General features: G+C 40.2%; 1 protein-coding gene across 2 annotated transcripts in view; it reads left to right on the top strand.

The window, feature by feature from the left end:
* Nucleotides 1–27,801, top strand: part of LOC118835785 (disks large homolog 2) — a 654,221-nt gene that overhangs the window by 568,370 nt on the left and 58,050 nt on the right. For both annotated transcript variants that reach the window (XM_036743051.1, XM_036743052.1), the window contains one exon: nt 4,462–4,537. In XM_036743051.1, coding sequence (XP_036598946.1) covers nt 4,462–4,537 — 76 coding nt within the window. The remainder of the gene's footprint in view (nt 1–4,461; nt 4,538–27,801) is intronic.

Raw genomic sequence — 27,801 nt, forward strand, 5'->3', positions numbered from 1 at the left:
TTAGAGGGACACAATCTGTTCATCTAGTGATTTAGCTCTCCTACATCATGCTTGCTAAGTGACATTTTCCCAGTGCTTTGTCACAGTGCTTCCAATATATCTAGCCTACTGATGTTCAAAACTGCTCATTTTTCAGGAGCTGTTCCACTTTTGCCTTTTATAATCAGTGCTTATCACAGTGTCCAGAATATATTAAGCCCTGGTTCCACCAAGAGATCTTGTACGTCCTTCCTCACATCGTAGACTGGGTGCCCACAAGTTTCTCCTCTTCTTCACATGTCATTGTGGGCCAGCATTCCAATGCATAGATCACTAAACATGGGGTCAGATATTTCTGCCTTGACATGCATGGCCACTTCCCCATGCCAGTGTTGCATGGGTGTAGCTCCAACTAACACAAGTGACTTTGTAGAGTCCAGCCTGTCCTCCATCCATGATGTTGTCTTGCTAGAGCTGGTGCAGCAATTCATCACCAAATGTAACAGTAACAGCATCAACAAGTAGCACTCATAGAGTGCTTTAAAGTTTACGAAGTGCTTTGCATCCATTACATTTGATCTTCACAGCAACCCTGGGAGGGAGCTGGTATTGTCCCTATTTTACAGATGAGACAACTGAGGCACAGTGGGGTTCAGTGACTTGCCTAGAGTCACAAAGATAGTAAGTGGATTCAAATCCATGTCTGTCTAAATCCAAGTTCAGTGCTCTATGCACCCTGCCACCTTTAAACTCAAAGTTATTTTTCTTTCACAGGTTATTGTTCTCCTTAGACTTACTTTCATTGAGTTCCCATCACAGAAAACATAGGTGATCACAAAGGTGATAAAGCAGGTCTCAAGAGAAAAAATGACAGATCCTTTGGCCTAATGACCTTGGGCAATTTCCAAATGAAACCTTTTAATAAACTCATTCAAATGGAGCAGTAGAAACTGCTGATTTGGGGGGTTTATATAAAGCCAATTTGAATTTTAATGCTAAAATGAATTTATCATGCTTTTTGCTTTAAGCCAACTGCTAATTGCTTTACCTTTATCAAAACCACATTGTAGATGATCATGCACTTGACTAATCTGTATTATTAGTCTTTTTGAGTTGAGAATCATCTAAAAAATAGCAATTTGCCCTCTCTGCCCTTACCTCCAAGATCTACTCATTTCATATTCATTTTAAACCACAAATTGGTCTTGGTTTATTTAAAGCTCAAACAAGAATTGCCAAAATCTTCTAGATTTTTAAAATTAAAAAAAAAACCTTTAGCTTCACATTTGTCATGAATTTTTGTTGCTTTATATGGGCTCACTCAAGATCATCGATATCATTGTTAACCTTGAGTTTGGTGCCAAAACTTTAGCTATTCACAAGATCTCCTATTCATTTATTCCTAACCTTTTTGAGTGACTGTGTATCAGGTTTTTTTTTTTAAATAGTTACAACATTTTGAAATCAAATAGATTTTAATTAGATATATGAGGTAGATAGCTAAACATACAGGATGGTGGGATTTAAAGCCAGAGGACACCTAGCTCCTCTAGTCCAACCATTTCATTTTAACAAATGGGAAAACCGAGATCTCACGGAAAGTAGGTGGTTTGCTCTAAATCACCTACATGGTACATGGCAGAACCAGGAATCAAATACAGGTCTTTGGACTCCAAATCCTATGTTCTTCCCAAGGCATTTATTATTCTGATGAGATTATTATGTATTAGCTTATTTTGTATCTGCCTAAAAGTGTAAAACCCTATTAAGAACATGGAGGGTAGAAAAGAGTGGTGGGCAAATCGACTATTGGAATGTTTTTAATGGGAAACATTAATTACAAAAATGTAAAATTCAGCACATAAATCTTGAAAATAAGAATGGGATATATCTAGAATTTATTTGTGAAGGAAAATGTTAAATGAAAAGTTAGATGAAAGTTAAATGGATGTAAGTTATGTATGTATAAAGCATCGGTCAATCCTATGAGTGTGTATAGAAGGAATTCCCATAACACCATACCATTTTAAGGCAGTTTATCACTTTCTGCATTAATTCATTTTCAAGACAACCAGTGCACGTCTTGTGTAAATTGCGTGATTAAATTCAACCATTGTAATTTCTTAGAGCTAGAATCAATCCATCAATCCACAACCATTTTTCAGAACCTATGGGCCAGGCATTGTGCTAGAAGAGTCCTTCAAGACCATATATCCCAACCCTATCATTTTACATACAAAGAAACAGGCCCAGAGAGGTGAGGTGATTTGTCCAAAGTCAGACAGAGAGTAAATGGCAGAGCTCGAGTTTGAACCCATGATCCACAATGAGGAATTTATCACACTGATGAAATCACAGGTACTAGCCAAAACAAAATGAAACAAATGAAAAAACAAACAGAAATTCCCAAGAATTAGTATATTACCATGCATATTATCTAGAGGCATCTAGGTGGTAAATGGCTAGAATTCTGGGTCTGAAGTCAGGAAGACCTGATTTCAAATCTAGCTTCAGATATTTACTAACTGCCACCCTGGGCAAGTAACAACCTTTGCCTGTCTCAGTTGTCTCAAAAGGGAAATGGAGATCATAATAATATCTCCCTCCCAGTGTTGTTGTGAGGATCAAATGTGATAATGTTTGAAAAGTACTTAGCACATCATCTTGCACATAGTAAGTGCTTAATAAAGGCTTGTTTTCCTTCCTTCTTTCCATGCCCTTATTAAAAACTTACATTGATTTATTACTTGGAAGTTTACAAAGTACTCCCTCCCTACCTCAAAATCATCATAAGTTAGATACTATTAGTATTTTAAATTCCATTTTGCAGATGAGGAAACTGAGCCTTCTTACTCCAAGTCTGGGATATTCACAACCCCATTTTGTCTTCTAAGAGCTCCTCATTGGATGTTTGTTGGATTGAATGCCTGTGATTAAAAGCATCTGTAGTAGTGAGAGAGTAATTTTATTAGGACATAATGAAGCAGCATCCATCACTCCTCATTAGGAAGACTGGTTTATGAAAAGAGTCCAGAATAACGTTAGTGCAATAACTGGCATTTTTGGAGGATGAGAGAGAAGCAGCTTTGATCAATATTTTCACCTGGGTTAAAACTGAGAGAAGCAGAGAAAGCTTGGAACCAGTAATTTCCCCCATGATCCTCTTTCCATTTGGCAGATTATGGTGACTTAAGCCTTCATTTTCTCCCTTTCCTATCATAGCACTTGGTTGGCAAATGCAAAATTTCTGGCAGTTCTTAAGCTTTAATATCAATGATTATCTTTGAAAGATTTGGTTCCACGGTATCCATGCAGATATTGTGCACTAAAGTGAAGTAAATAAATTCTGCAGCTCAGCTGTGTAACTATAGAAACCTGTCCCCTCAGTGTTTCAACAGAAAATGTAAACGACTTCTCATTTGGAAAGTAGTATGTGGTTCAGAATCAATTTATGAATAGTTTAAGCTTCAGAAATCTATTCAGTCATTCTATGTTTAGTTTGGGGAAAATTTTAGCTGGGAAAAAAGGTTAGTATTATATACATATATATTTATATACCCACATATGTAAGATGTTAATATATATTTGTACATATGTGTATGTATGTCAAGGGCTCTTAACCTTTTTGTGTGTCTTTGGCAGTCTGGTGATACCTATAGATTCCTTCTCAGAAGAATGCTTTTTAAATGCATTAAAAAAAGAATGCATAAAATTCAAAGGAAATCAATGAGCAGCTATCAAAATATTTAAAGAACAAGTTCATGGACCCTTGGTTAAAAGCCCCTAGTACAGGGGTAGGGAACCTGTGGCCTTGAGGCCCCATGTGGCCTTCTAGGTCCTTGGATGTGGCTTTTCGACTAAGTCCAAGTTTTATAGAACAAATACTTTTATTAAGGTATTTGTTCTGTGAAGTTTGGATTCAGTCAAAGGGCCACACTTGAGGACCTAGAGGGCCACAGAGACTTACCTAGCCAGTAAGTGTCAGAAGCAGAATTTCAACCTAGGTCTTCCTGACTCAAAAGGTAACTTTCTAGTCACTAAGTCACATTGTTACACAACTGTACACATACACGCCTACACTGTCCAGACCTGTGACTTCATCTACATCAACAATTCCTGGTGTAGAAACTACTCCTACCTCTGGTGAAGTATGTGTCAAATGAAAGATTTAACCCAGGTTTTCCTGACTCTGAGGTCAGCCCTCTATCCCATCAATCTCTACCTTTTCTAAAAACTGTAACTTTCCATACAAACAATTTAATGAATTTTGAGGATTCATTGCTGACTTCCACTTAGAAACCCGATACCAAACCTTCCTTTCCCTCAAATATGATGAAATATGAATAGATTTGAGTCATAGGAGTTGAGGAGAGATGTAAGGAGAGAAGAGAGTATGTAAGAGAATAAAATTATTTACTTTTTCTTTTAATTCCTCTTTGCTAACCTAATCCATTTCCTCATGTTTTTATTTTCATTCTTCAGAGTGGAAAGAAAGGAACGGGCTCGATTGAAGACAGTGAAGTTTAATGCAAAGCCTGGTGTGATCGATGCCAAAGGGGTAGGTAAAAAAGAGTAGAGAATTCAAGTGGTCCCTTTTACCATTTAATTGAATCTAATCCACATTTTCATTCTATAGAACAAGCACATTATGGTAGTCAAATAGGAGCATCAGAACAATGGCATACAATTTTAATCATACTTCAAAGCACAATTAAATCTTTTTTTTCTTCCAATGAAGTGGTTTTCTAAATAATTCACTGACAAACATGGGGGAAGTAGCTGTGGACATAGCCACCAAGGCATTTTCTCAATCTTAACAGTAATGTTAATGATAAGACTGAAATGAGGATACTGTTAATAACACGTTAAATATTTTTGTTTCATTTTTTAAGCTAAGGTCCTAGATTCAAGAAGGGGTCCAAACAAATCTATCTACTTATTAACATTTTAATATTTCCATTATGTTGAACTAATTTGAGTACATAGAACAAAGATACAACTGATATAAAGTTTATGGCAGAGTGTTTGAATGGAGAAAATACATTTTGGCCTCCTGATTTAATACGTGGAATGTTGTGACAGACACTAAAAATAGATGTTTACCAAAAACCAAAAGAGCCATCCGCAAAATTGATACATACATACACACACATATCCCCCATGTATGTGTGTGTATAGGCCTGGGTTAAGTGGAATAATTTTGTAGCATTATCTGATGTATTTGTGAGGGAAAGGGCCTTATTTTAATCAACTAATTCTCAGTTTTTGGATAATTACTCGATCTTGTAGCCCATGAGCTTGGCATTGTGGGGATCACAATCTAGTCTGACAATCTAGGAAGGGCAGTGTGAAAGTGTGGGGTGGCACCTGGAGTTATAAGGACTAGGCATGAGTTCGAATCCCAATTTGGATGCCAGCTATCTGTGTAACTGTTGGTGAATCACTTAAACTCACTAAGCTTTCCTTATTTATAAAGTGAGAGTAATAAGATCGGCAGCACTTCCTTCACAAGGTTGTTGTGAGGGGTCAAATGGGATTGGTTATGTAAAGTGCTCTAGAAATGGCAGCTAGTATTATTACATATATCCATGTAATAACCTAAGTATAGACCACACACTAATATGGTCTTCCTTTAGTTACATCATGGTGTTGTATTCGGTGAAGTCTGTGGTAAAGACTACGTAGGTATGTTGAGTAGTCAAAGGCCTTCATAATCTGCCTTTTTCCACCTTTCTAGTCTGCTTACCACTTATAGCCCCACCCCCATGAACTGGGCTATCCAATGACATCGGCCTCCTTGCTGTTCCTGGCACAAGATGCCACATCTCCAGACTTTGGGTATTTTCAGTGGTCATCCCCTATGCCTAGAATGTGTCCCTCACCTTGATCTCCTGACTTCCCTGGCTTCCTTCAAGTTTCAGCTCAAATCCCATCTTCTGTGAGAAGCTTTCTATCTCCCCTAATTCTAGTACCACCCCTCTGTTGATTATTTCCAATTTACCCTGAAAATAGCTGGTTTGTTTATAGTTGTTTTCATCTTGTCTTTCCTGTTGTGCTATGGGCTCTTTAAAATCAGGTACTGTCTTTTGTATCCCTAGCACTTAGCGTAGGGCAGTTAGGTGGCATCGTGCATAGTGCACTGGACTTGGAATCAGGAAGGCTCATGTTCCCGAGTTCAAATCCGGCTTTAGACACTTACTAGCTGTATGACCCTAAGCAAGTCACTTAACTCTCTGTGCCTCAGTTTCCTCATCTGTAAAATGAGCTGGAGAAGGAGATGGCAAACCACCCTAGTATCTTTGCCAAGAAAACCCCAAATGGGGTCACAAAGAGTCAGACATGACTCAACAGCAACAACAAACACTTAGCACAGCACCTGAGCACATAGTGGGTGCTTAACAAGTGTTTATTGGGGGCAGCTAGGTGGCACAGTGAGTAGAGCACCTGCCGTGGAGTCAGGAAGACCTGAGTTCAAATCCAGCCTCAGACACTTGACACACTTACTATCTGTGTGACCTCTGGCAAGTCACTGAACCCCAATTGCCCTGCCTTCCCCCCTCCAAAAAAATAAGTGTTTATTGACTGACTAGCTGGCATATAATAATAACGATGCACATTTATATACTTCTTTATAGTTCACCAAGTGCTAAGCTCACAACCTGCCCTACCCTGTAAAATTTAAGTATCACAAGGTCATAGATCTAGAGCTGGAAGGCACTCCAGAGGTCATATAGCCCAGCTTCTTCATTCTTTTAACCAGTAAAGAAATACCTAAAGCTCAGTGAGATTAAATGGCCTGACCACAGTCACACAGGTAGTAAGTGGCAAAGCTAGGATTTGAACCCAGGTCCCCGGAATCCAAATCCAGAGATCTATTAACTATATCACAATGCCTCTTTATCCTCATTTTACATCAAGTAAACTAAGGCTCAGATTTGCTAACCAGCAATACAACCAATCAACTTTTATTACGGACCTGCTGTGGTAAGCACTAGAGATGAAAAGGCAAAAGGGAAACAGAACCTGCCTTCAGGAAGCATACATGCTAATGAGTCGATCAATAAACATTTCTTAAGTGCACACCATGTGTTGGAAGGACAGCTAGGTGGTACAGGGGATAGAGCACCAGGATCTGAAGTCAGAAAGATCTGAGTTCAAATCTGGCCTCAGACACACTTGCTGTGTGACCCTAGGCGAGTCTCAGTTTCCTCGTCTCCAAAATGAGATGGAGAAGCAAATGGCAAGCCACTCCACTGTCTTTGACAAGAAAACCCCAAATGGGATCACAAGGAATTGGACATGACTGAACAACAAAATAGAAGGTGTCAGACACCATCCTAAGAGCTGGGCATACAAAGAAAGGTAGAAGGTCATCTTTGCTCTCAAGGGTCTTATAAACAAATGGGAGAGATGACATGAAAATAACTATACACAAACAAGATCTATACAGGACCATTTGGAGATAAACAATAGAAGGAAGGTACTAGCATTAAGGGGCATTAGAAAAGCTTCTTATAGAAAATGAGATGTTAGCTTGGACTTGGAGGATGCCAAGAGGCAGATCTGAGAAAGGAGAGAATTTCTGGCATGGAGGAGAGCCACTGAAAATGCCTGGAGTCTGGAGACGGCGTGGGACTCATTGCGTGGAGTCTCATGCCAGGAAAAGCAAGGAGACAACCTGTTTATACAAGTATGTACAGAAATCTTCCCATTCCCATTCTGAATAGCTCTCATTTTTAGGAAGCTGAAGTTTCTTATTAATCCTACCTAAAGTCTAAATCTTCTTCTTTAGGACATCTACCCATTCCTCCCATCTATCACCTGGGTTCAAGCAAAGCAAGAGTCACCAACCGATCATTCCTTCCTTGTTGGGATTAGCTGAAGTTTTGAGCCTCCATCAGAACTTTTATTTAATGCTCAGTTTTAAATTGTCTTTGTGATACGTCAACCCCACCTTTCCATTTCTTGTAATATAGCTTTTAGTGACATCATGTTGCTGTGAGATGGAGAATTCAACTCAAAAGAATGCATATTCAGATGATTTGGGTCAAAAAACTATCTTTCATCTAAGAAGTACAGATATTTCTACAAAAATTGAATTTTTAGGTTATTTAATCATGCATTTATTTCATCATTTAAAATATTTGTTGAGTAACTTTTATGTTCATTGTGCTACTCTAGACAAGGCAGAGGTAGAAGGGAGGCATGGTTCCCACTCTTGCTACGCTCACCATTATTTGGGTAACTGCCTCAGGTGTTCCCCTTCACTTTGTATGTACAGACAGAGCTAAAATCAAGGGAATAAATAATTCCCACTACTAATGACTCTATGTTCACCCGGGGCTGGTGAGAATATAATTACCCACCAAATTTCCTACATTGTTCTCCCATCTTGTCCATCAATCACCTTTTCAGTCATTCTTTTGTCAACATTTGAGAAATTACATCATTGGCCAAGTCAGGCTGTTCTAGCCTATTGATACGCATTATTATTTAATAGCTTGTGTTTTATTTTCCTTTCATTTAAAAAAAATCTCTATAAGGCAAGAACTTTCTTCTTGATATAGTCTGAGAGTTATTGGAGAGATGTGAATATGCTTTAGCAATGGGCTCAAATAAATCAATACACACAAAAAGCGTAGGAAACTTAGAATCAGGAACACCTGAGTTCAAATCTGGTCTCAGACACATACTAGCCGTGTCACCCTGAGCAAGTCACTTAGCCCTGTTTGTCTCAGTTTCCTCATCTGTAAAAATGAGCTGGAGCAAGAAATGGCAAACCACTCCAGTGTCTTTGCCAAGAAAACCCCAAGTGGGCTCACAAAGAGTCAGACATGACTGAAATGGTCAAACAGCAACAAGGAAAAAGAGCATTGAACTGAGAGTAAAGAGAGCTGAGTCTGCTAGGTAATAATAACTGAGATTTACATAACCCTTTAAATTTGCTAAGCATTTTGTGTGTATTGACTTATTTGAGCCTCACAGTAACCCTTTGAGGTGAATGCCACCCTTACAATCCTCCCCATTTCACAGATGCTAAAAGAGGTTCAGTGAGCTGCCCACAATCTCACAGATAGTCAATATCAGCAGCAGAATTTGAACCCAGGTCCTCCTGATTCTTAGTTCAGCACTTTGTCCACTATGCCAAGCTGACTTATCAGCTCTGTGTCCTTGGGCAAATCACTTATCCTCACTGAACTCTAATATGGGCACAATCACCCTACCCTGCCTACCTCAACAAAGTTTGAGTCCCTCCTGAGCTGACATAATGGGCACTTACTTGTTGTTCAGTTGTTTTCAGTTATGTCTGACACTTTGTGACCTCATTTGAGGTTTTCTTAGCAAAGACACTGGAGTGGTTGCCCTTTCTTTCTCCAGCTATTTTACAGATGAGGAAACTGAGGCAAATAGGGTTAAGTGACTTGCCCAGGGTCACACAACTAGTAAATATCTGAGACCAGATTTGTACTCAGAAGATAAGTCTTCCTGACTCCAGGCCTGGCACTGTATCCACTGTGCCACCTAGCTACCCCAATGCAGGCACTACAAAAACTATAAGGCTCTATACATATTTCACCATTATTAGAATTCCATTGAAAAGACAAGGTATGGAAAATTGTCAGACCACATCTGGAGTTTGCTCAGTTCTGGGCACCATAGTTTAGGAAGGAAATTTAAAAGCTGGAGAGCATCCAAATAAGGGTGACCAGAGTGGATGAATGAATGAATGAAAAGCATTTATCACTTACTGTATACAACGCACTACGCTAAGTGTTTGCAATACAAAAAAGTCAGACAGTCCATGCTCTCAAGGATCTCCCATTCTTTTGTGAGAGACAACATACATACCAGGTTTCAGCTGAAAGTCAGATAGAAAGGCCCAAGGATCCTTAGTGTGCAGCAGCAACCAAGATGTAATGCATCTTCTCTACTGTAATATCCATGCATCCAACCACAGCCATTTCTGCTGTTTAACCATTTGACAGTGCCATAGATTTTGGTGGTAAGGACTTTTTTCTGGGTCTTGAGTAGCTCTAGGTGCTAACGAGGCAGGGACTGCAACTTCTCCTGAAACATGTGACAAGTTACATCTCCACAGGGGTTGTTGTCCTAGATCATGGCTGCAGGGGCTGAACTAGATGCACCGCAGGTGGTCTGGGAGGGGGGAGTGTTGCTACTGTTCCCGTGATCCTTGGGCTTGTTCCTTACTGGCAGTTGGTGTTAAACATGATAGATCCTTTCTCCACAAGAGTTGTTTCCCTCCATGACAGTTCCAGGGGTGAGACTGAAGGCAAGGCTTGTGGCCTGGGTGGCATTGCTATATTCCCGGGGCTCTTAGGATCAGAGAGTCCTGGGCTATCTCCACCAAGATCTAGTAAGGGGTCAATCTGCTTGGCATATGCTGTCTCCTGTCTCTCCTTTAGAATTCCTTATCATTTCAGCTACAGTTGCTTGCCTGCCCTATGAAAATAAAGAATGGTAAAGGTCCCTGAGCCCTTATGAGAATCAGTTGAAGGACGGTTATCTTGGAGAAGGGAAGGTCCAGAACAGATGTGATAGCTGTCTTTAAGGATTCAGAAGGCTGTCATGTGGAAGTGGGATTCAAATTTTTTAGTTTGGCCTCAGAGGACAAGATTAGTAGCAATGGCAATAAATTTTAATGAAGAAAGTTTAAGTTGAGTATAAGGGAAAAATTTCCTTCACAATAAGAAATATCCAAAAGTGGAATGATCCACATTAGGAAGTAACTGGATTCTCCCTACCTGGAGGTCTTTGAGGAAAGGCTAGATGACCACTCTTCAAGTGTATTATTATAAGCAAGGATGATTTCTCAGGTGTGGCTTGCACCAGATGGTTACTGAGGTCCTATCCAACTTTGAAATTCTGTGTGATTCCATAAAACTTGTTTTGCATAAGATTATGCATCTTTTTGGCCAAGAACATTTCTGAGAAGAGCTTTGCATTATTCAGTTACTTGACTGTGGAATGCCAGCAAAAAAGCAAGTATCTGCAAGATGTAAAAAAAATTAAACATGAAAAATGGAAAGAAAACTCGTAGACCCATAGATAGACAGACCTGAAAATGACCCTAGATACTATTTCTTTCAACCACCCCATTTTACAGAAGACAATGTGGTCTAGCTGGGGTGAGGGAACAGCCTGAGGTCACTTGGCTAATTCTTGGCTAATTGTCCTTACAGACCTTTTATTTTTTAAAAAAAAGGTGCTTTGTGAACATTAAAGTGCTAACTAAATGTGATTTATTATTATTCTCAGTCCAACATGGGATATCTGAACTATTTATTGGGGGGAAGGCAGCTAGGTGGCATAGTGGATAGAGTGCTAGATTTGAGGTCAGGAAGATCTGAGTTCAAATCCAACCTCAGACACTTGTGACCCTGGGCAAGTCACTTAGCTTCCATCTGTCTCATATTCCTAAACTATAAAATGAGACTCATTATTAAATTCTACAAGATGTTAGGGAAAAGGGACACTGTGGCTAGAATTCCTGAAAATTTAGGGGAGTAGGGTAGGCCCGAGAGGTATGTTATGGTTGTAATCAGTTTGGAAATCCTCCAGATCAAATTCAAGATTAATTGGCAAATTCTCATCTACTAGTTGGGAACCACCTCATTTAACCTGAGTCATCCATAAATTTGGATAAACCATTCACTTTGGGATCAAGATCCCTAAGTCCCCCTAATAGCTTTGTTGTGTTGCTAACAGTCCAAGTTCTTTCATAAAGCTATAATTGCAATTAAAGGAAGTAGAGATGATTAGCTTCAGTAAGGGAAGGCTGGGAAGCATTTGAATGGATGGCCTGGGGAAAATGGCTGAGACTTATTCTGTTTGATCCCCAAGGGTGGTTGGTTGTTGTCCTTTGTGCTCAAGAACCAAAATGACAACAAGATTAAGGTACAGCATGTCCTACTATGGCTGGTCAAACCAATATGAGCTGAGCATGTTCTGCCAGAGGTCAGGCACAAATAGTCCACATGAGCATTTGAAGTGAAGATGTCTCTAAATTTGCACATCTCACCCAAGGTTACAATGAGGAATAATGGGTGGAAATTATAGCCAGGCAGATATTTACTTCATATAAGGAAAAATTTGCCAATTAATTAGATTTGTCACAAAATGGCAAAGGTTGCCTCAGGAGTTCTCCATAAGTAGAGTCTTCAAGTGGAAGCTGTGCAGTGGCAGTAAGAGTAGTAGTAGTAGGGGGAGGAGGAGGAGGAGGAGGAGGAGGAGGAGCAGCTAACATTTATATAGCACTTACTATGTGCCAGGCACTTTAAAATTATTATCTCATTTAATTGACCACTTAACAAAGATATTATAAATTGCTGTTCAATATACAAAAATTTTTAAAAGCCATATTATGAGAATATATATAACTATGCTAAACACATATAGATTGCCACATATAACATAGCTACGATAGCATAATATATAATGACAAGCAATATTCCTACGCAAAAAAAGAGAGTGAGAGAATGCTGTTAGGTACTAAATCACATGCCTTACTTTCTCATCTTTATAAGAATGAATTTTTATAATAATAGCTAATAAAATAGCTAGCATTTATACAGTACTTTAAGGTTTGCAAAGCACTTTGCATAGTTTATCACATTAGATCTCCAAAACAACCCTGAGAGGTAGGTGCTACTACCATACCCATTTTACAGATGCGAAAATTGAGGAAGACAGAGGTTAAGTGACTTGCCAAGGGTTCCCTACTTGGGAAGTATCCAAGAAAGGAGTTATCTACCTGACTACAAACCCAGCGTGTTCTATCCGCTGGACCACATAGCTGCCTCAGTATGCCTTTTGCATATCAAAAAGATCCTTCAATTAATCAACAAGCATTGTACTAAGTTCTGGGGATATAAAGAAAGTCAAAAGAGACATTGCCCTCAAGGAGCTTATACTTTAATGGAGGAGACAACACGAACTTAAATCGATAAACACGGAGAAGACAGAAGGAAGGTTAATGGAGAAGGTACTAGCAGGGGTTGAGGAGACCAAGAAAGGCCTCCTACAGAAGATGGCCATTAAGTTGAATCTTGGAAAAAGCTAGGGAGTCTGAGAGGCAAAGGTGAAGAAGGAAAACATTCTAGGAATGAAGGGCAGCTAGTACAAAAGCAGAGATGGACAGTGAGGTGTCAGGTGTGAGGCACAGCAAGTAAGCCAAGACGGCTGGATCCTAGAGCATGGGGAAGGAAGTAGAGCATAAGAAGGCTGGCCAGATAGGAAGCAGCCAGGTTAGGAAGCATGTTAAATGACAAACAAAGAATTGGCAAGAAAATGGAAGGACTGGAGTTTAATGAGTAGGGGTGAGACATAATCGGGAAAATAAATTTGGTACCCGAAAAAAACTTTTCCTTGATGAAAATATGAAAATGGGATAGGCAGACTTTCACAAACATTTATCTACGAAATAGCACAGTTTTACCTTTGACTGAAAGGCACAAAGAGTGCAAGATCCTATTATGGTTATTGTTTGTCAATTTTAAAAAGTTGTTGACTTGGTAGAAAAAAATTCCGCTTTAAAGTTTCGCCTCTAACAAGCTGTCTTTCATGCTAATGTTAAGATCACACAAGATTCCTTGACAAATGCAACTACAGAGACTTTTCTGTTCAGCAGCCCTCTGGTGATTAATGTCAAGTGAAACATAAAACAGGAAGACGAGTGCTCATCAGTAGTGTTTGCTGCTGTCATGCCTAATATCTTTGCTGGATGTGCAAGGGCCAAATAAAAAGAGACTGAGTTCCTCCAGTTACTATTCTTTGCGTATGATATTGTATTTATTGAATCAGGAACATTGTAGCCCCTTCCCACCCAAGAGAAACTGTGATTGCCCAAAAGCTAGTGATCACCCTAGTGATCCAGTTAGGAATTATGAAATGGATAAAAAATGCCTCTTGTCCAGGCTTTGAAGCACAAATAGCCAAGCCACTAAGTTAGTGCATATACTTAAGAAAGGCACTGCTGATGGACACTGAGTTGGGCCCAGTCAGTAAACTTTTATTAAGCACCTACTACGTGCCAGACTCTGAGCTAAATGCTAGAGATACAAAGAAAGGCAAAAAGTAGTTCCTGCTTTCACTGAGTTCATGGTCTAATGAACAACACAAAAACTTTTATCCAAACAAGCTATATACAGGATAGGTTGGAAATAATCAACAGAGGAAAGTCACAAACAAGTCAGATTGCATTTAGGAAATTGGGTAGGCTTCTGTGGTTCCCAAGCTGCTCCCCCAGCATAGTAACCTTTTTAACTCAGATATACTAGTAGTGATGCTGTACAGTTAAAATGTCGTGGAATATTGTGACCACTAGGGAATCCAAATTGTTGGTGACCTGAAGGGTGATACAGGTAGGAATGGGAGTAGGGTTACAAATAGATCACAATATATTCTCAAGGATGACCTGTAAGGGATGTCATCAAGACAGCATCAGATGAGAAAAAGAGGTGAGCAGGTCATGAAATGAGAGCCGGGGACAAAGTGGAAAAGCGCGAATACTTCTCTGGTACCCATGACATGTGAAAAAGATGTAGAGGAAGACATCTCACACACTGAATTGGTCTCCTGTGTAGAATCAATGGAAGAACATGGAAGAGAATTACATAGGCATACATACAAACAAGGCATACATAGGATGGAATTTGTATCGATCAATCAACATGCATTTATTAAGTTCCTCCTGTGTACCAAGAACTTAACTATTTGCTGGGGATATAAACATAAGGAAGAAAAAAGGAGGAAAAAAGAGAGGGAAAGAAGAATAGAAAGGAGAGGAAAGGGAAGGAAACAATTGCTTCTCTCAAAGAGTTTACAGGATATGGAGGAAATATCCATGTTGCTGAAATTGCGGATCCAATAATTGTCCAATAAAGTATTATATTTACATATGTTTTTATTTTCAATTGATACCAAAGAGATCTCATACCAACTTTATCAGTAGTGCTTTATTTAGTATTATTTTATTTAATTTATACTAATTAATACACAATGATATAAAGATCAAATAACAATGATTTATTTTATCCAAATGACCCTTGTCATAATACACACATGTAGCCTCAGAACTGGAGGAGCTGCTAACCTCTTCCTCCCATTAGCACATCAGTATAATGAGTCTGTCACATTAGCGGATTGTCACCTTACTAGGCAAGAAGGGCATGATCCTGAACAGCTGAAGTATGGGACAGGAGGGAACAGATCCAGAAGAAAGAGGGAAGCAAGACAGAAGTAAGCCTTATAAAAGCGTGTATGTATTTATATTGAGAAGGGGGAAAGAAGTTGCTGAATGGGCATAACAACTAAGAAGATGGAGCCCAAGTGGTATATCATGGCAGGGAAGAGGAGGAATGGGACCAATATGTAAGCTCTGAGCCTGAGCCCTTCTTTACAAACCTAATGACTCATTGCTCATAGGAGGCGATGTTTGTGAGTTAACAGGATGAGTCAACACTCAGGTACAGATACATTCCTTTATTTGGCTTCAAAGCGCCTAAGCCAGATCTGGTTGCCAGTCTGATCATATCCAGCCCCCAGTTCTTTGAGCTGAAACACAGAGCTGGCCAAATACAAGCCTACTTTAGAAATGTAGCCACTTTCATTTCCTAGTTAACTCCAGTGGCAAAAGCATTTACTTAAATAATTAGTGTAAGAAATAGAATTGCAAACAGAAGCAAAGTAATTTGCTATTTGTTCCTCCCTGTTGTAAATCTTAGCCAGAACTTCTCTTTTTATATAGCTATTATATACCTTCAAATCTACCGACATTATAAAAACCAACCCAAATTACCTCATTTTTAAGGCTATCAGACAACTTTTTAAAGCACTGTCTTAAGGTCTTCACTCTTTTTCGTTCTCTAGGGCTATAGAGGAGGCTGGCCCTGTTGACTTTAGCATCTACCAATTTAAAGCAGGGCTCAGTGTGGGAGTGAAGGAAGAGGCAGTAGATGGAAGAGGACTGATGTGTCATTTCTTCCCGCTGTCAATGGCACCACTCCCTCATATGTAGTTGGGTGGGGTTTATGGCACCAGCTGCTGCCCCACATGCAAATGAAAATCAACCTTCATTGCCCTCCTTGGCACACATGTGCTAAGCCACTAATCCCTGTCTTATAAGATCACCGCTGGACTATTATTTCTTAAAGACTCAACCCTCAGGAGATGTTAAATATGTTACAAGCACTCAGACAGCCCTAGACATATGCCTCTTCATCTGCATGTAAAATATATTGATGAAACTAGTCCAGATAACCTCAAAATTTCTTTCCAGTCTATAGTTTATAGAAAGACAGTGCTGTTTAGTGAAAAGAACACTGGAGTTGGAATCAGGAGATACTAGAGCATTCTTACTAACTATATAACCCCAAGCAAATTACTTCATTTTTGAGTCTCAGCATTCTCATCTGTAAAATGGGAATAACTGCATTTGCACCTCCCTCTCTTATGGAGTTGTTGTGAGGAAAGTGCCTAAAAACGCCATATAAATATGAATAAAATATGAATAAATATGAATAAAATTCATTATATTTAAATTCCTTTTCAGCTCTCATAGTCTACGCCCTAACATTCTGTGGTCTAAGGGCCCTTCCAACCCTAACAATCTATATTTTATGTCCTAAGATCCCTTTCAGCTTTCACCTTTTAGAAAGAAATGGTATGATATAGTGGAAGCAGTAGATGATTTGGACTCAGGAGAGGCCTGGGTTTTTGTTTGTTTACTGTAACCTGTGTGGTCCTGGGTAAATCATGTCACTTTTATGAGCCTTGATGTTCTCATCTGTCAAATGAGGTGACACCCATCCACCTATATCATGGGGTTTCTCTAAGCAGGTGCGTTCTTGCCTTAAAATGCTATATAAATAGGAATAATTATCACAGTAATTCTCTTTTCTTGTGTTCTGTGTAAGGACCCTTCCAGTTCTAACATCTGACTTCCTAATGCTCTGTTGTTCCAAGGTCTCCTCCAGCTCCACCATTCTGTGATGTGTTTGTTCACCTTAAAGAACCACAAAATTTTTTTAAGGAGAGGCTGGTTATTATGCAGGCAAAATAGAATAATTGATTCATAAAGCATTTAATGTACATACTAATTTAGTGTGACATTAGCATGGCTAACATTATCAGTTCAAGCAATTATTGTGGGTCCAAAGTAATATTAATAGTCGATGAATAATTTATAGCTCTATAAATAGAAGCAGCCTTTTCTGCAAGGAATGGTAAGCCTTTTGGTGGAGTTTTCTCCTGACAGTTATTTCAGGGTGTTAAACGGGAGTCACAAATTCTGGCCCCAATCCAGTTTTACTTTTGTGTGTTCATGAGAAAGGTTCTCATTGCCCGTCAGATAGTTTTTGAATCATCTCTGATGATCCCAATAGGTGGGAATTTTCACTCCAGTGGGCCTGCGCTATACCTTACATTTTCAAAGCATTACCTGCCAAGGATTTCTGACTATTTTGAAGCTACCATGAATGCTAGAAGTACCACAGGAACAAGAAGGAAATAGTATAATCTGCTTTTCCTCTGAACCACAGTAATTATAGGCAGTCTCTTAGGAAGTAAAAATAGCATCTCTTGCTTCTTTTCAACCATGTATTGTGTTTCTATGTGGGTTGGAAGCCTGTTTTATGATAGATCATGTTGCATTTGAAAAGGACTTTAAATGTAGCTTAGACTCCTAATAATCACAAACATATCCAATTACTTTGTCTTTCCTTAAAAAGAGGAAATAGGTTCAATCTTATGTCAGATTCATACAGGCAGGACTAGAGCTGCTTTGGAGTTTATTAATAGGTGAGGAAGATTTAGATTTGGGACATATGATATTAGAGATAGAGTCCAATCCCTTCATTTTGCAGATGGAGAAACTGAGGATCTGAATGCCAAATTAACATACTCAACATCGTACAAGAAGTTGGGGTCAGATCTTAGAACCTGTGTCTTACTGATTCCTAGAATTTTAGAAGGCAAGAGGATTTGAAACTCAAAACTTAGACTCATATATTCCCAGACCCCCGAGGAAATAGAAAGTCAGAATGGTGAAAACAGCTGATTTAAGACTGCACAGTCAATAAACAGCAGAGAAACTCACAAGAACTTAGGCCCCATTTCTGCTGTACCATACTGTCCCCAAGCTCCAGAGCCTTATAAACACAAGCCATTATTGTTATGTTATCCCAGCCAGGGGTCCTCATTCTCCTATCAAAACTTAACAGATCCCGTGAACCACTCTTTAAGGACCTTCCATGGTACTAGAAAGAAATGTTTGATAAACTAATCAAATGCAGGGTGTTAGTGACTAAGTTTACAATGACCTTTCCCAGGTATCTTCTGTACTTTAACAGCTGGCATCAGTGCCTTAACCAACATGGGGGTCCTGGCAGCAGAATAACCAAAACTTGTGAGGTCTGGATTAAAGTACCATCTTTGCTACTAACTAGCTAATGACCTTGGGCAAGCCCTTCATTTCTCTGGGCCTCAGTTTCCTCATCTGTAAAACAGGAATAGTACTGCCTACCCTACCTGCCTAACTGGATTATTTTAAGGATCAAATATAGTATGGACACAAAATAATTTGCCCATGCTCCTGTATCTTGTTAGTAGCAGTCCCATGACTGGTACTTATATCCTCTGACTCTTAGCCAGGAGCCCTCCTCCCACTACACTACCTGGTCTCTTAGAATCATAGAATTCAAAGCAAGAAGAGACCTTAATGAATAACTATTGGCTCCACAATATCTTATGCATTTGAAAGCAGTATATAACTATAAAACTATACAAGCATAAAGGATTATTAATGTCAATATGATTGTCTAATGAATAATTATTCTCAAAAGTTTTATCCAGATTGGTTTCTTATGAGGTTAGATGAATTTAGCTAAATGGCACAGGGTGTATGTAGAGTATTGGGCTTCGCACTCAAGTCCTGACTTATTAGCTGTGTGGATCTAGACAGCCTCTCTCGGCCTCAGTTTCCTTATCTGTAAAATAAGAGTTAAACTTCATGATGTCAGAGGCCTTTCTAATACTAAATCTATGATCCGTTGGTCTTCGGTCCTTTAATTGCAGACTTAGGAAAGACCACAGTACAGAGAGATAACAGAGGAGACAGACATTAACTCTCATTCTGTACCTTGAAGAACACATAATAAGCTGAAAGGGGGAGAATTCACTTCATTCAATATTGTAAAGTATAGAGCTGCAAGGAAACTTAAAGATCCAGTAGTACAAATAGTTCTTGTTTTACAAAGGAGGCAGGGAGAGAGAAAAAGAGACCTGTGTGACCTATTCAAGGTCACACAGCAAGTAGGTAGCAGAGCTGGGATTTGAACCCAGATCCACAGTCTCCAAAGCCACCAGACTTTCCACTATAGCACAATGAGTCCTGAGAATTGAACAGCTTATGAGACAAAACCCATTCTGTCCAGGTGCCCTTTTATGGGAGAGTTGTCCTTGATCATAACACCAGTCTCAGCTTTATTTCCTTTTCTTCCTCAGTAAAACCCAAAAGTTCAGCAGAGGTGATTAGCAGAGAATAATGGAAGTGTCAAGTGTGAACCTGTGTAGGATTACATGCTGGATGACTTACCAGGCAGAAAGAGAGGAAGAAGACAAATCAAGCCCTGTGCATCCACCCACCAGAAGAAGGTGTGGGAGGTGGCATGAAGGCGGTGGAGGTGTTGCCAGAGATATCTTTGTGAGTGCAGAATCACAGGATGGCAGAGCTGGAAGCGACCTTAGGCATCGACTAGCAGGATGGAGTAGTGGGGAAAGGGCTGTGTTTAAAGCCCATAGTGCCCTGCTTCTGCAAAGAAGGAAGGGAAGGGAATTTTTTCAATAAACAATAGTAAAAACAGCAACCAAAAAAAGCATTTATTAAGTTCCTACTATGTGCCAGGCACTTGCTATGTTCTGGGGATACAAAAAGAGGAAGAAGATAGTCCTCAAGGAACTGCCCTCAAGGAGCTTATAATCTAATGAGGGGGAAAGCAAGCAAATAAATATATACAAACAAATTTATATACAAGAAAAGTAGCAAATAATTAACAGAGGGAAGGGACTCAAATTAAGAGAGCTTACAAAAGGCTTCCACAAAGGGTCCCAAACTTATTTGGCCTGCTGCCCCCTCTTCAAAGAAGAAAAAAATTACTCAGTGCCCCCCTGGAAATCTGCTTTCTTTAACCTTTTAATTTTTTTAATTTGTGTCATTTCAAAAAATGTAAAAAAATTTTAAATGACATCTTAAATTTAACAATTGGGGTTAACCTGCATTGAAATTTTGATGATAACATTGCGTCATATAACCATGTAGTGTTGTATTGTAAACAAGTCAATACACGCACATATTCCTGCCAGTGCATGCTGGACTTCCTAATGCAAGACATGCTCACCTGCCAACACTTACTTGTTAAGAGCTGTTGGCATACTTGACCACTGATCAGTTATAACTTGCATTTTGTATATTTACTTGGAAAATGATGTAATTACTGTGACTTTAACTCTGTTGTACAACAGATGAAACATGTATGAATGGTTTTTCAAAATTTTATTTTCTCTTCTTTCCTTATGCTTCCACCACCCCCTTATTTTTATTCAATGCCCCCCCAGTTGCACCCGAGGCTACTGCTGCCCCTAGATCATTCCAGTGCCCCGCTGTGGGCTGTATCACCCACTTTGGAAACCTCAGATGGGATTTTAGTTGGAATTTAAAGGAAGCCAGGAGGGAGAGATGAGGAGGGAGAGCACTCCAGGCATGGAGGACAGCTAGAGAAAATGCCTAGAGCTGAGAGAGGCAATGTCTTGTTCATGGAACAGCTGGGAGGCCAATGTCACTGGATCCAAGAGTACATCTCCAGGATTAAGGTCTAACAAGACTGGAAAGGTAGTAGGGGACTAGATTATGAAGGCCTTTGAATGTCAAAGAGAGGATTTTACATGTGATGTAGAGATGCTAAGAAGCCGCTAGAGTTTATTGAGCAGTGGGATGATGTGTCCAGACCCTTACTTTAGGGAAATCACTTTGGTAGCTGAATGAAGGATAAAGAGGAGAGGGGAGAGACTTGAGGCAGACAGACCCACCTGCAGGCTATTGCAGTAGTCCAGGCATGAAGTGATGAGGGCCTGCACTGGAGTGGTAGTAGTGTCAGAGAAGAGAAGGGGAAGCATTTGAGAGATGTTGCAAAGGTGAAATCAAGAGGCCTTGGCAATAGATTGGATGCTGAGATTGAGAGATAATGAGGAGTTGAGGAAGAGACCTAGACTAGAAGCCTAAGGGACTAGGAGAATGGCGTTGCCCTCAACAGTAATAGGGAAATTGGTGAGAGGTGTAGAGGTGGGAAGGAAGGGTTTGTGGGAAGGATGAGTTCCATTTTGGATGTATTGAGTTTAAGATATCTACTGGACCTCCAGTTGGAGATGTCTGAAAGGCAGTTGACAGAAGTAAGACTAGAAATTAGAAGAGAGGTTGGGGCAGGATACATAGATTTAAGATCTTCAGCATAGAAATTATGATTAACTCATGGTAAACTGGGAGCTGATGAGATCACCAAGTGAAGTAGTGTAAAGCAGGGTTTCTTAAACTTTTTCCACTTTTGATCCCTTTGGCACTTCTTAAGCTATGGGTTACCACCTGGAATCATGAGTGGAAAAAATGTAAGAAGCCCTGATTTAAAGGAAGGAATGAAGAGGGCCCAGGACAGAACCTTCAGGACACGTATGGTTAGATGAGGATCCAACAAAGGAGAATGAGAAGGAGCAGTCACATAGGTAGGAGGAGAACCAGAAGAGAGTGGTGTCCCAAAGCACAGCAAAGCAACAACATTAAAAAAAGTGAAACTGATCTCATTTGCCATTGTTAGGATCAAGCTACCGTCAGCTCACTGATCAAGGCAGGGGAGTTGGAAAAGTCCTTGCCCCCTCCCTTGCCACTTACAGGAGCTCTCTACCTTCATCACTCAGTGATCTCTCCTCTTTTGAGGTTCCTGTAATCATATCTACCACCCAATCAAAATCATTTCCCCACTGCATTCACTCTGCTCTCTTAATAGAGGCCACACACACACACACACACACACACTTTTACACACACACACCCCTGCATAGCCTAGTGTATATAGATCCTCACCCATTCCCAGGTCATTCCTCTTCTTTCCTCGATGGGTTCAGTACCCACCACCTCCTGAAAGCCCATTCTACTTTTAGATGACACTCATAGTTAAACTTTCCCTTGGGTCACATAAGTTTGCCTCTTGGCACCTTGCAGAGCATGGCTTCTGCTCCTGCCCTCTGGGACCAAATAAAACAAGTATAATCCTTTCTTCATAGGCTATCCCTTCAAATACTTGAAGACCACTATCATGCTCTACCTTGAGTCTTCTCTAGGCTAAACAAGTCTGTTTCCTTCATCTGGGTCTAAATAACATGACAAGCCTCTTCATCACCACTCTGCAGCTTATCAAAGTCCTTCTGAACCTTGCGCCCAAAACTATACAGAGTACTCTAGATACAGTCTGAATAGAGCAGAGTACAGAAGGGTTATCATTTCCTTAGTCCTGGAAGCACTGTGTCTCTTAACGTAGCCCAAGTTTACATGACTTTTTGGGAGACTAACATCACAGCCCTGAATCGCAGTGTTCATTAAATACCCCAGATGGGGTTAGATAGTGACTGTTCCATCCCTATACTGTAGTTGTGAAGTTGATTTTTTGAATCTCAGTATAAGATTTTCTATTTATCCCTATTTGATTTCATCTTAATCATTTCAGCCCCATGAACTAGTCTGTCAGGTTCTTTTTGCATCCTGATTCTGACGTCCTTCCCATCTTAGTCCATCTGCAGATCTGGTCATCATGCCATCTACGCACTCGTCCAATTTAAAAGTGTTTAGCTTCACAGGAACAAAAACAGACTTCTGGGGCACTCTACTGCCAATGTCTACTTTTAAAGTCTCACCATTCAGCCAGGTCCAAACCCATCTACTTATGTCATTACTTAGTCTATATCTTCCCGTATTTTACACAAGAATAGTATGAGATGCTTTATCAAATGCTTTGCTAAAATCTAGGCAAACTATTTCTATAGCATTGCCTTGATTTACCATTTTGGTAATCCTGTCAAGAAAGAGAAAGGAGGTTAGTTTGGCATATCCAATTATCAAGAAAAACCACGATGGCTCTTGGTAATCCTGCTTCCTTCTCTAGATGCTCACAGACCATCTCTTTAATGATCCATTCTATTATTTTCCAATTCTGTTTTCTTTTCTTTCTGGAAAATCAGGACCTATGTGCCCATCCCCAGGCCTGAGGTATCTTTCCCATTCTCTGTGATCTTTCAAATATCACCTATAGTGACTCAATAATCACGTCTGCTAGGTCTTTCAGTACAAGAAGATGTAGCACGTCTGGGCTAGGTGACTTGAATAGTAATTGAATATCCAAGGACAGCGAGGTTCTCTCTTACTATCTCCTGACTTAGCTTGGATATCACTTTCCTGATAAACATTTTGGTTCTATTTCTACTGTGAGTCATTCCTCCTAGAAAAGAGGAGAAAAATAAAAATCACTCTGCTTTTTCTATGTTATCTGTTATCTTTGTCCTACCCACCCAAAGCCATGCTTGTTCTCTTTTTTTTCGTAATCCTCTTCTTTCCTTTAGTTTTTGTTAGAAAGCAAACCAAAACCCTTTTGGTTGTCCTTTAATTTTCTTTCTTCTTGAGTTGTTTTTTCTGTCATGTCAGACTCTTCATGACCCCATTTGGGGTTTTCTTGGCAAAGACCCTAGAGTGGTTTGTCATTCCCTTCTCTAGCTCATTTTACAGATGAGGAAACTGAGGCAAATAGGGAGGAGTGATTTGCCCAGGGTCACACAGCTAGTAAGTGTCAGAGCTCAGATCTGAACTCAGGAACACGAGTCTTCCTGACCCCAGGCCCAGCACTTTATCCACTGAAGTTCCTAGCTGCCCTGGTTTGCTCTCAAGCCTCAGCTTATTCTGAGTATTAGTACTCCTAACAGACATTAGTTTGACAGGAGAGAGCCAGACTCTTAGATTCATCTTTTTGTTTCCTGCCCTGCTCACACCCTCTGTATATATACTTTTCCCCAGTCTCTGCATTCACTTCCCCACTGCATTCACTCTGCTCTCTCTTAATATAGGCTACACACACACACACACACACACACACACACACACTCACTCTCTCACACACACGCACGCACACACGCACAGGCACATGCATATGCACACCCCTGCATAGCCTGGCTTTATTACACCATCCCTCCTGCCACCGTTTGGCTCCCATAAATGTCCTGGCAGATGTGCAGGCACAATCTGTTGAGATTGGATTTAGCAGTTTCCCGTAGCTCAGGCACCGTGGGAGAAACCCCCAGGGAAAGTCCCACACCTTGCACAAGGCACCGCCTACTCCTTCCTCCACCTCCACACTCTGCAGTGCCCCATTCTCCCTATGGTACTGAGAGGCAGAGGGTGAGGTAACAGAAAGAATCACAACAGTAATAAGAAGTCAGAAACTCCAAAGCTGAGAATTTCTGTTTGTGCAGTGAACTCAGGAAGTGTAAGAGATCTCACTTTCTTAGCTTATTAAGGTTTGTAGAGAACCTTACGTGGTGCAGAGGAAGTAGAACTGAATTTGGAGTCAAATGACCTGAACTCCAACTCTACCATTTACAAATAAATACCTCTGACCTTGGGCAAGTCATTTCACTCAAATAATGGATCTGACTAGGTGGCCTCCTGTGTTCACTTTCGGACAGCCTATGAGGTGGTTGCTATTGTCATCTCTATTTCACAGACTAGGGAGCAAGGCTCAAACTGAGTTGTCTGTGGTGACAGAGTTTATGAGCATCTAAAGCAGGATTTGAATCCAGAACTTCCTGACTCTGAGTCCAAAGTTTTATCTGCTATGCCATATTATCCTTTTAACGTAAATGAATTTTTGCTTAGAATACTCTAACATGCTAGTATAAATCAATCTGGAAGAGGCTCAGTAATTTCTTCTTGGGAATTGACATTAGAATCATAGAATTTAAAACTGGAATGATCTTTAAAGATCATTTAACTTAAATTCTTCATTCTACAGATAAGGAAGATGGGGCCTAGAGAGGTTAAACAACTTACCCAAGGTCACACAGCTAGCAACTAGCAGAGTCAGGATTTGAACTCAGGTTTTTTGACTGCAAATCAAATTATCTCTTAAACCAACTTGAAGCAGCAAAATCTGGTCCAGAGATGGCCCCTAACAGTAGATGACGCTTGGTAGATGCAGATTCTGTTCAAGTTGAGTTAACTATGTCATCTGAGGCAGCTTTTTCCCCACTTTGTGCCTCAGTTTCTCTAGCTGTAAAACAGAAATTGTTATTTGCCCTTTCCCCAGGTCCAACCATATCATTTGCCTCCTAGACAATTACCGGGTAGCTTCCAAGAGGAAGCTGGAGGACCAAATGCAAATTCTTCTGTTTGGTATTTCAAGCCTTTCACAGTCTATATCCAAATGACTTTTCTAGGTTTGTCATTCATTGCTCCCCTTCATACACTCTGCTCTCCTGCCTGATTGAGCCATCTCCGTCCCTTTGCCCAAGCTGACTCCATACCTGGGATGCACCCCTTTCTCCTTACCACTCCTTAGACTTCATGATTCCTTCAAAACCCAGCTTCAATGTCACCTCCTGTAAGTCTTTTTTCATGAGCTAGCCACCCCTACCTCTAGCTGCCAATGCCTCTCTCCAGGCCAAAATTTCACAGTATTTATTTAGTGCACATATTGAATAGAGGAGCATGCCTGTGATGTGGTTGGTAGAGAGATGCCCTTGGTGTCAGAAGGACAAGTTGAAGTTCTGCTTTGGACACAAACCAGCTCTAGGTGACCCTAGGTAAATCATCCAACTTCCCCATGACCAGGGAGCTCTCTAAGAGTACCAGTTACAGAACAAGTGCAGCTTGGTAGGGAGAGTTCACCAATGAAATCATATGTCAAAGTACCTGTGACTCAGTTTATAATTTTTTAAATTTAGTTTATAATTTTTTCATTAACCACGAAGCTGCCGCTTGGAGGCAGCATGACCCCACTCTCCAGGCAGGGCAATTTGCTTCCTTAAGGAAGTCATTGGGTATTCAATTTTTCCACCCTCTGAGTTCAGGCCCTCTGTCACCTGTGGCCAAGACTCTTGTCCAATAATCCCTTAATGTCTTCCTCATGGGTGACACCATCTTAAGTGGTGTAGGCACCAAACCCTATTCCATAAATAAGAAAAGTATTGCAAAATGAGAATCAATATTAAATTCCTTGAAAAAATGTCTCGATGACTGTGTACGTAGCCTTCTTATTGCTATTAGGTGGAGGATGTAGGTTGCGGGGAGGGGAAAGGAAGGCAATGTTTACTTGTTCCTAGTGAGAGCTTGTAATGCAAACTGCTTCTGCCCATTTAAAGGCTTCTGGGAAATATGGACTACGCTGATATAAAATACAAACACTACCTGTGGCCGTGACAGATTTAAATTAGAAACGTTCATTAGTGTAAATTAGAATCCATACAACGTGGAAAGGCTGAAATGAAGATGCTTGCTGCAACCCCATTTGCATTTTGTGTTTTGACAACTCTGTGAAGACTTACAAATATTTCACCCTCACTTGTTGAAAACCTGAATCTTTGGATTTCCAATGCAAATGAATGTTTCTACTTAATGGATCCAAAAGAAAGCGGTCTCTCTCTGAGACCTGGGAATTGCTGAGCTATAATAAACTTTTACTGGGGAATTAATAATGCTTGGGATGGTTTTGGGTCAGTAGTTTGAGCAGACAGGACAGATCTCATTACTTTCCACACTAAAAAGGGTCCTTATCTGAATCTAAGTGACAACTGAAATTCAGTTTATAATTTTTTCAGCAACCAGAAAGCTACTGCTTGGAAGCAGCATGACCCCATTCCCCAGGCAAGGCAATTTCCTTCCTTAATGAAGTCATTGGGTACTCAGTGTTTCCACCATCTGAGTTCAGGCCCTTTGTCACCTGTTGCCAAGACTCTTGTCTGACTTCCTGATTGGGCTCCCAGGCTCTCATATCTCCCTTCTCTGATCCATTCTTCACACTGTGGCTGCCATAACCTCTCTAATGCATAACCTACTCACGTCACTGCCCCATGCAAAAGCATTAAGGGGCTCCCAATGGCTTAATGAGAAAAATAATGACTTACGTGTATGTCACAGTTTGAGATTGGCCAAGTGCTTGTCTCACAAAAAAAAATAGGACAAGTATTATTCTCCCTGTTTTTAACAGATGAGAAATTATAGAGAAGATGAAGAGAAGTGTGGTGACTAGCAATAGCAAATAGCAAAGCCCTGACTTAGATTCAGGCCATTTTGTTCCCTCTAATTCACTGCCTGGCATTCAAGGTCCTATGCAGTTTGGTGCCAACGTACCTTTCTGTATGATTCCTCTCCACACATTATGTGTTACAGCTGAATTTCTTGGGATTCCCCATTATCAGCTTGCTTCCACACAACTCCCCCATGCCTAGAATGGTCTTCCCTTATGGAAATTCTACCCTTTCCTTCAAGGTACAGTCATGTAACCTCTCCCTGAATTGCTCATATAACTCTAGTTGGACTTTTCTTGTAGGCGGCACAGTGGGTAGAGCTTGAGGAGACCTGGAGCCAAGAAGACCTGAATTCAAATTTGGCCTCATACACTTACTAGCTGTGTTACTCTGGGCAAATCACTTAAGAGCTGGTTGCCTCAGTTTCCTCATTTGTAAAACAGAGATTATAATAGGATCCCAGGGTTATTG

This window comes from Trichosurus vulpecula, chromosome 2 (assembly GCF_011100635.1).
Source record: "Trichosurus vulpecula isolate mTriVul1 chromosome 2, mTriVul1.pri, whole genome shotgun sequence".
NCBI lineage: Eukaryota > Metazoa > Chordata > Mammalia > Diprotodontia > Phalangeridae > Trichosurus > Trichosurus vulpecula.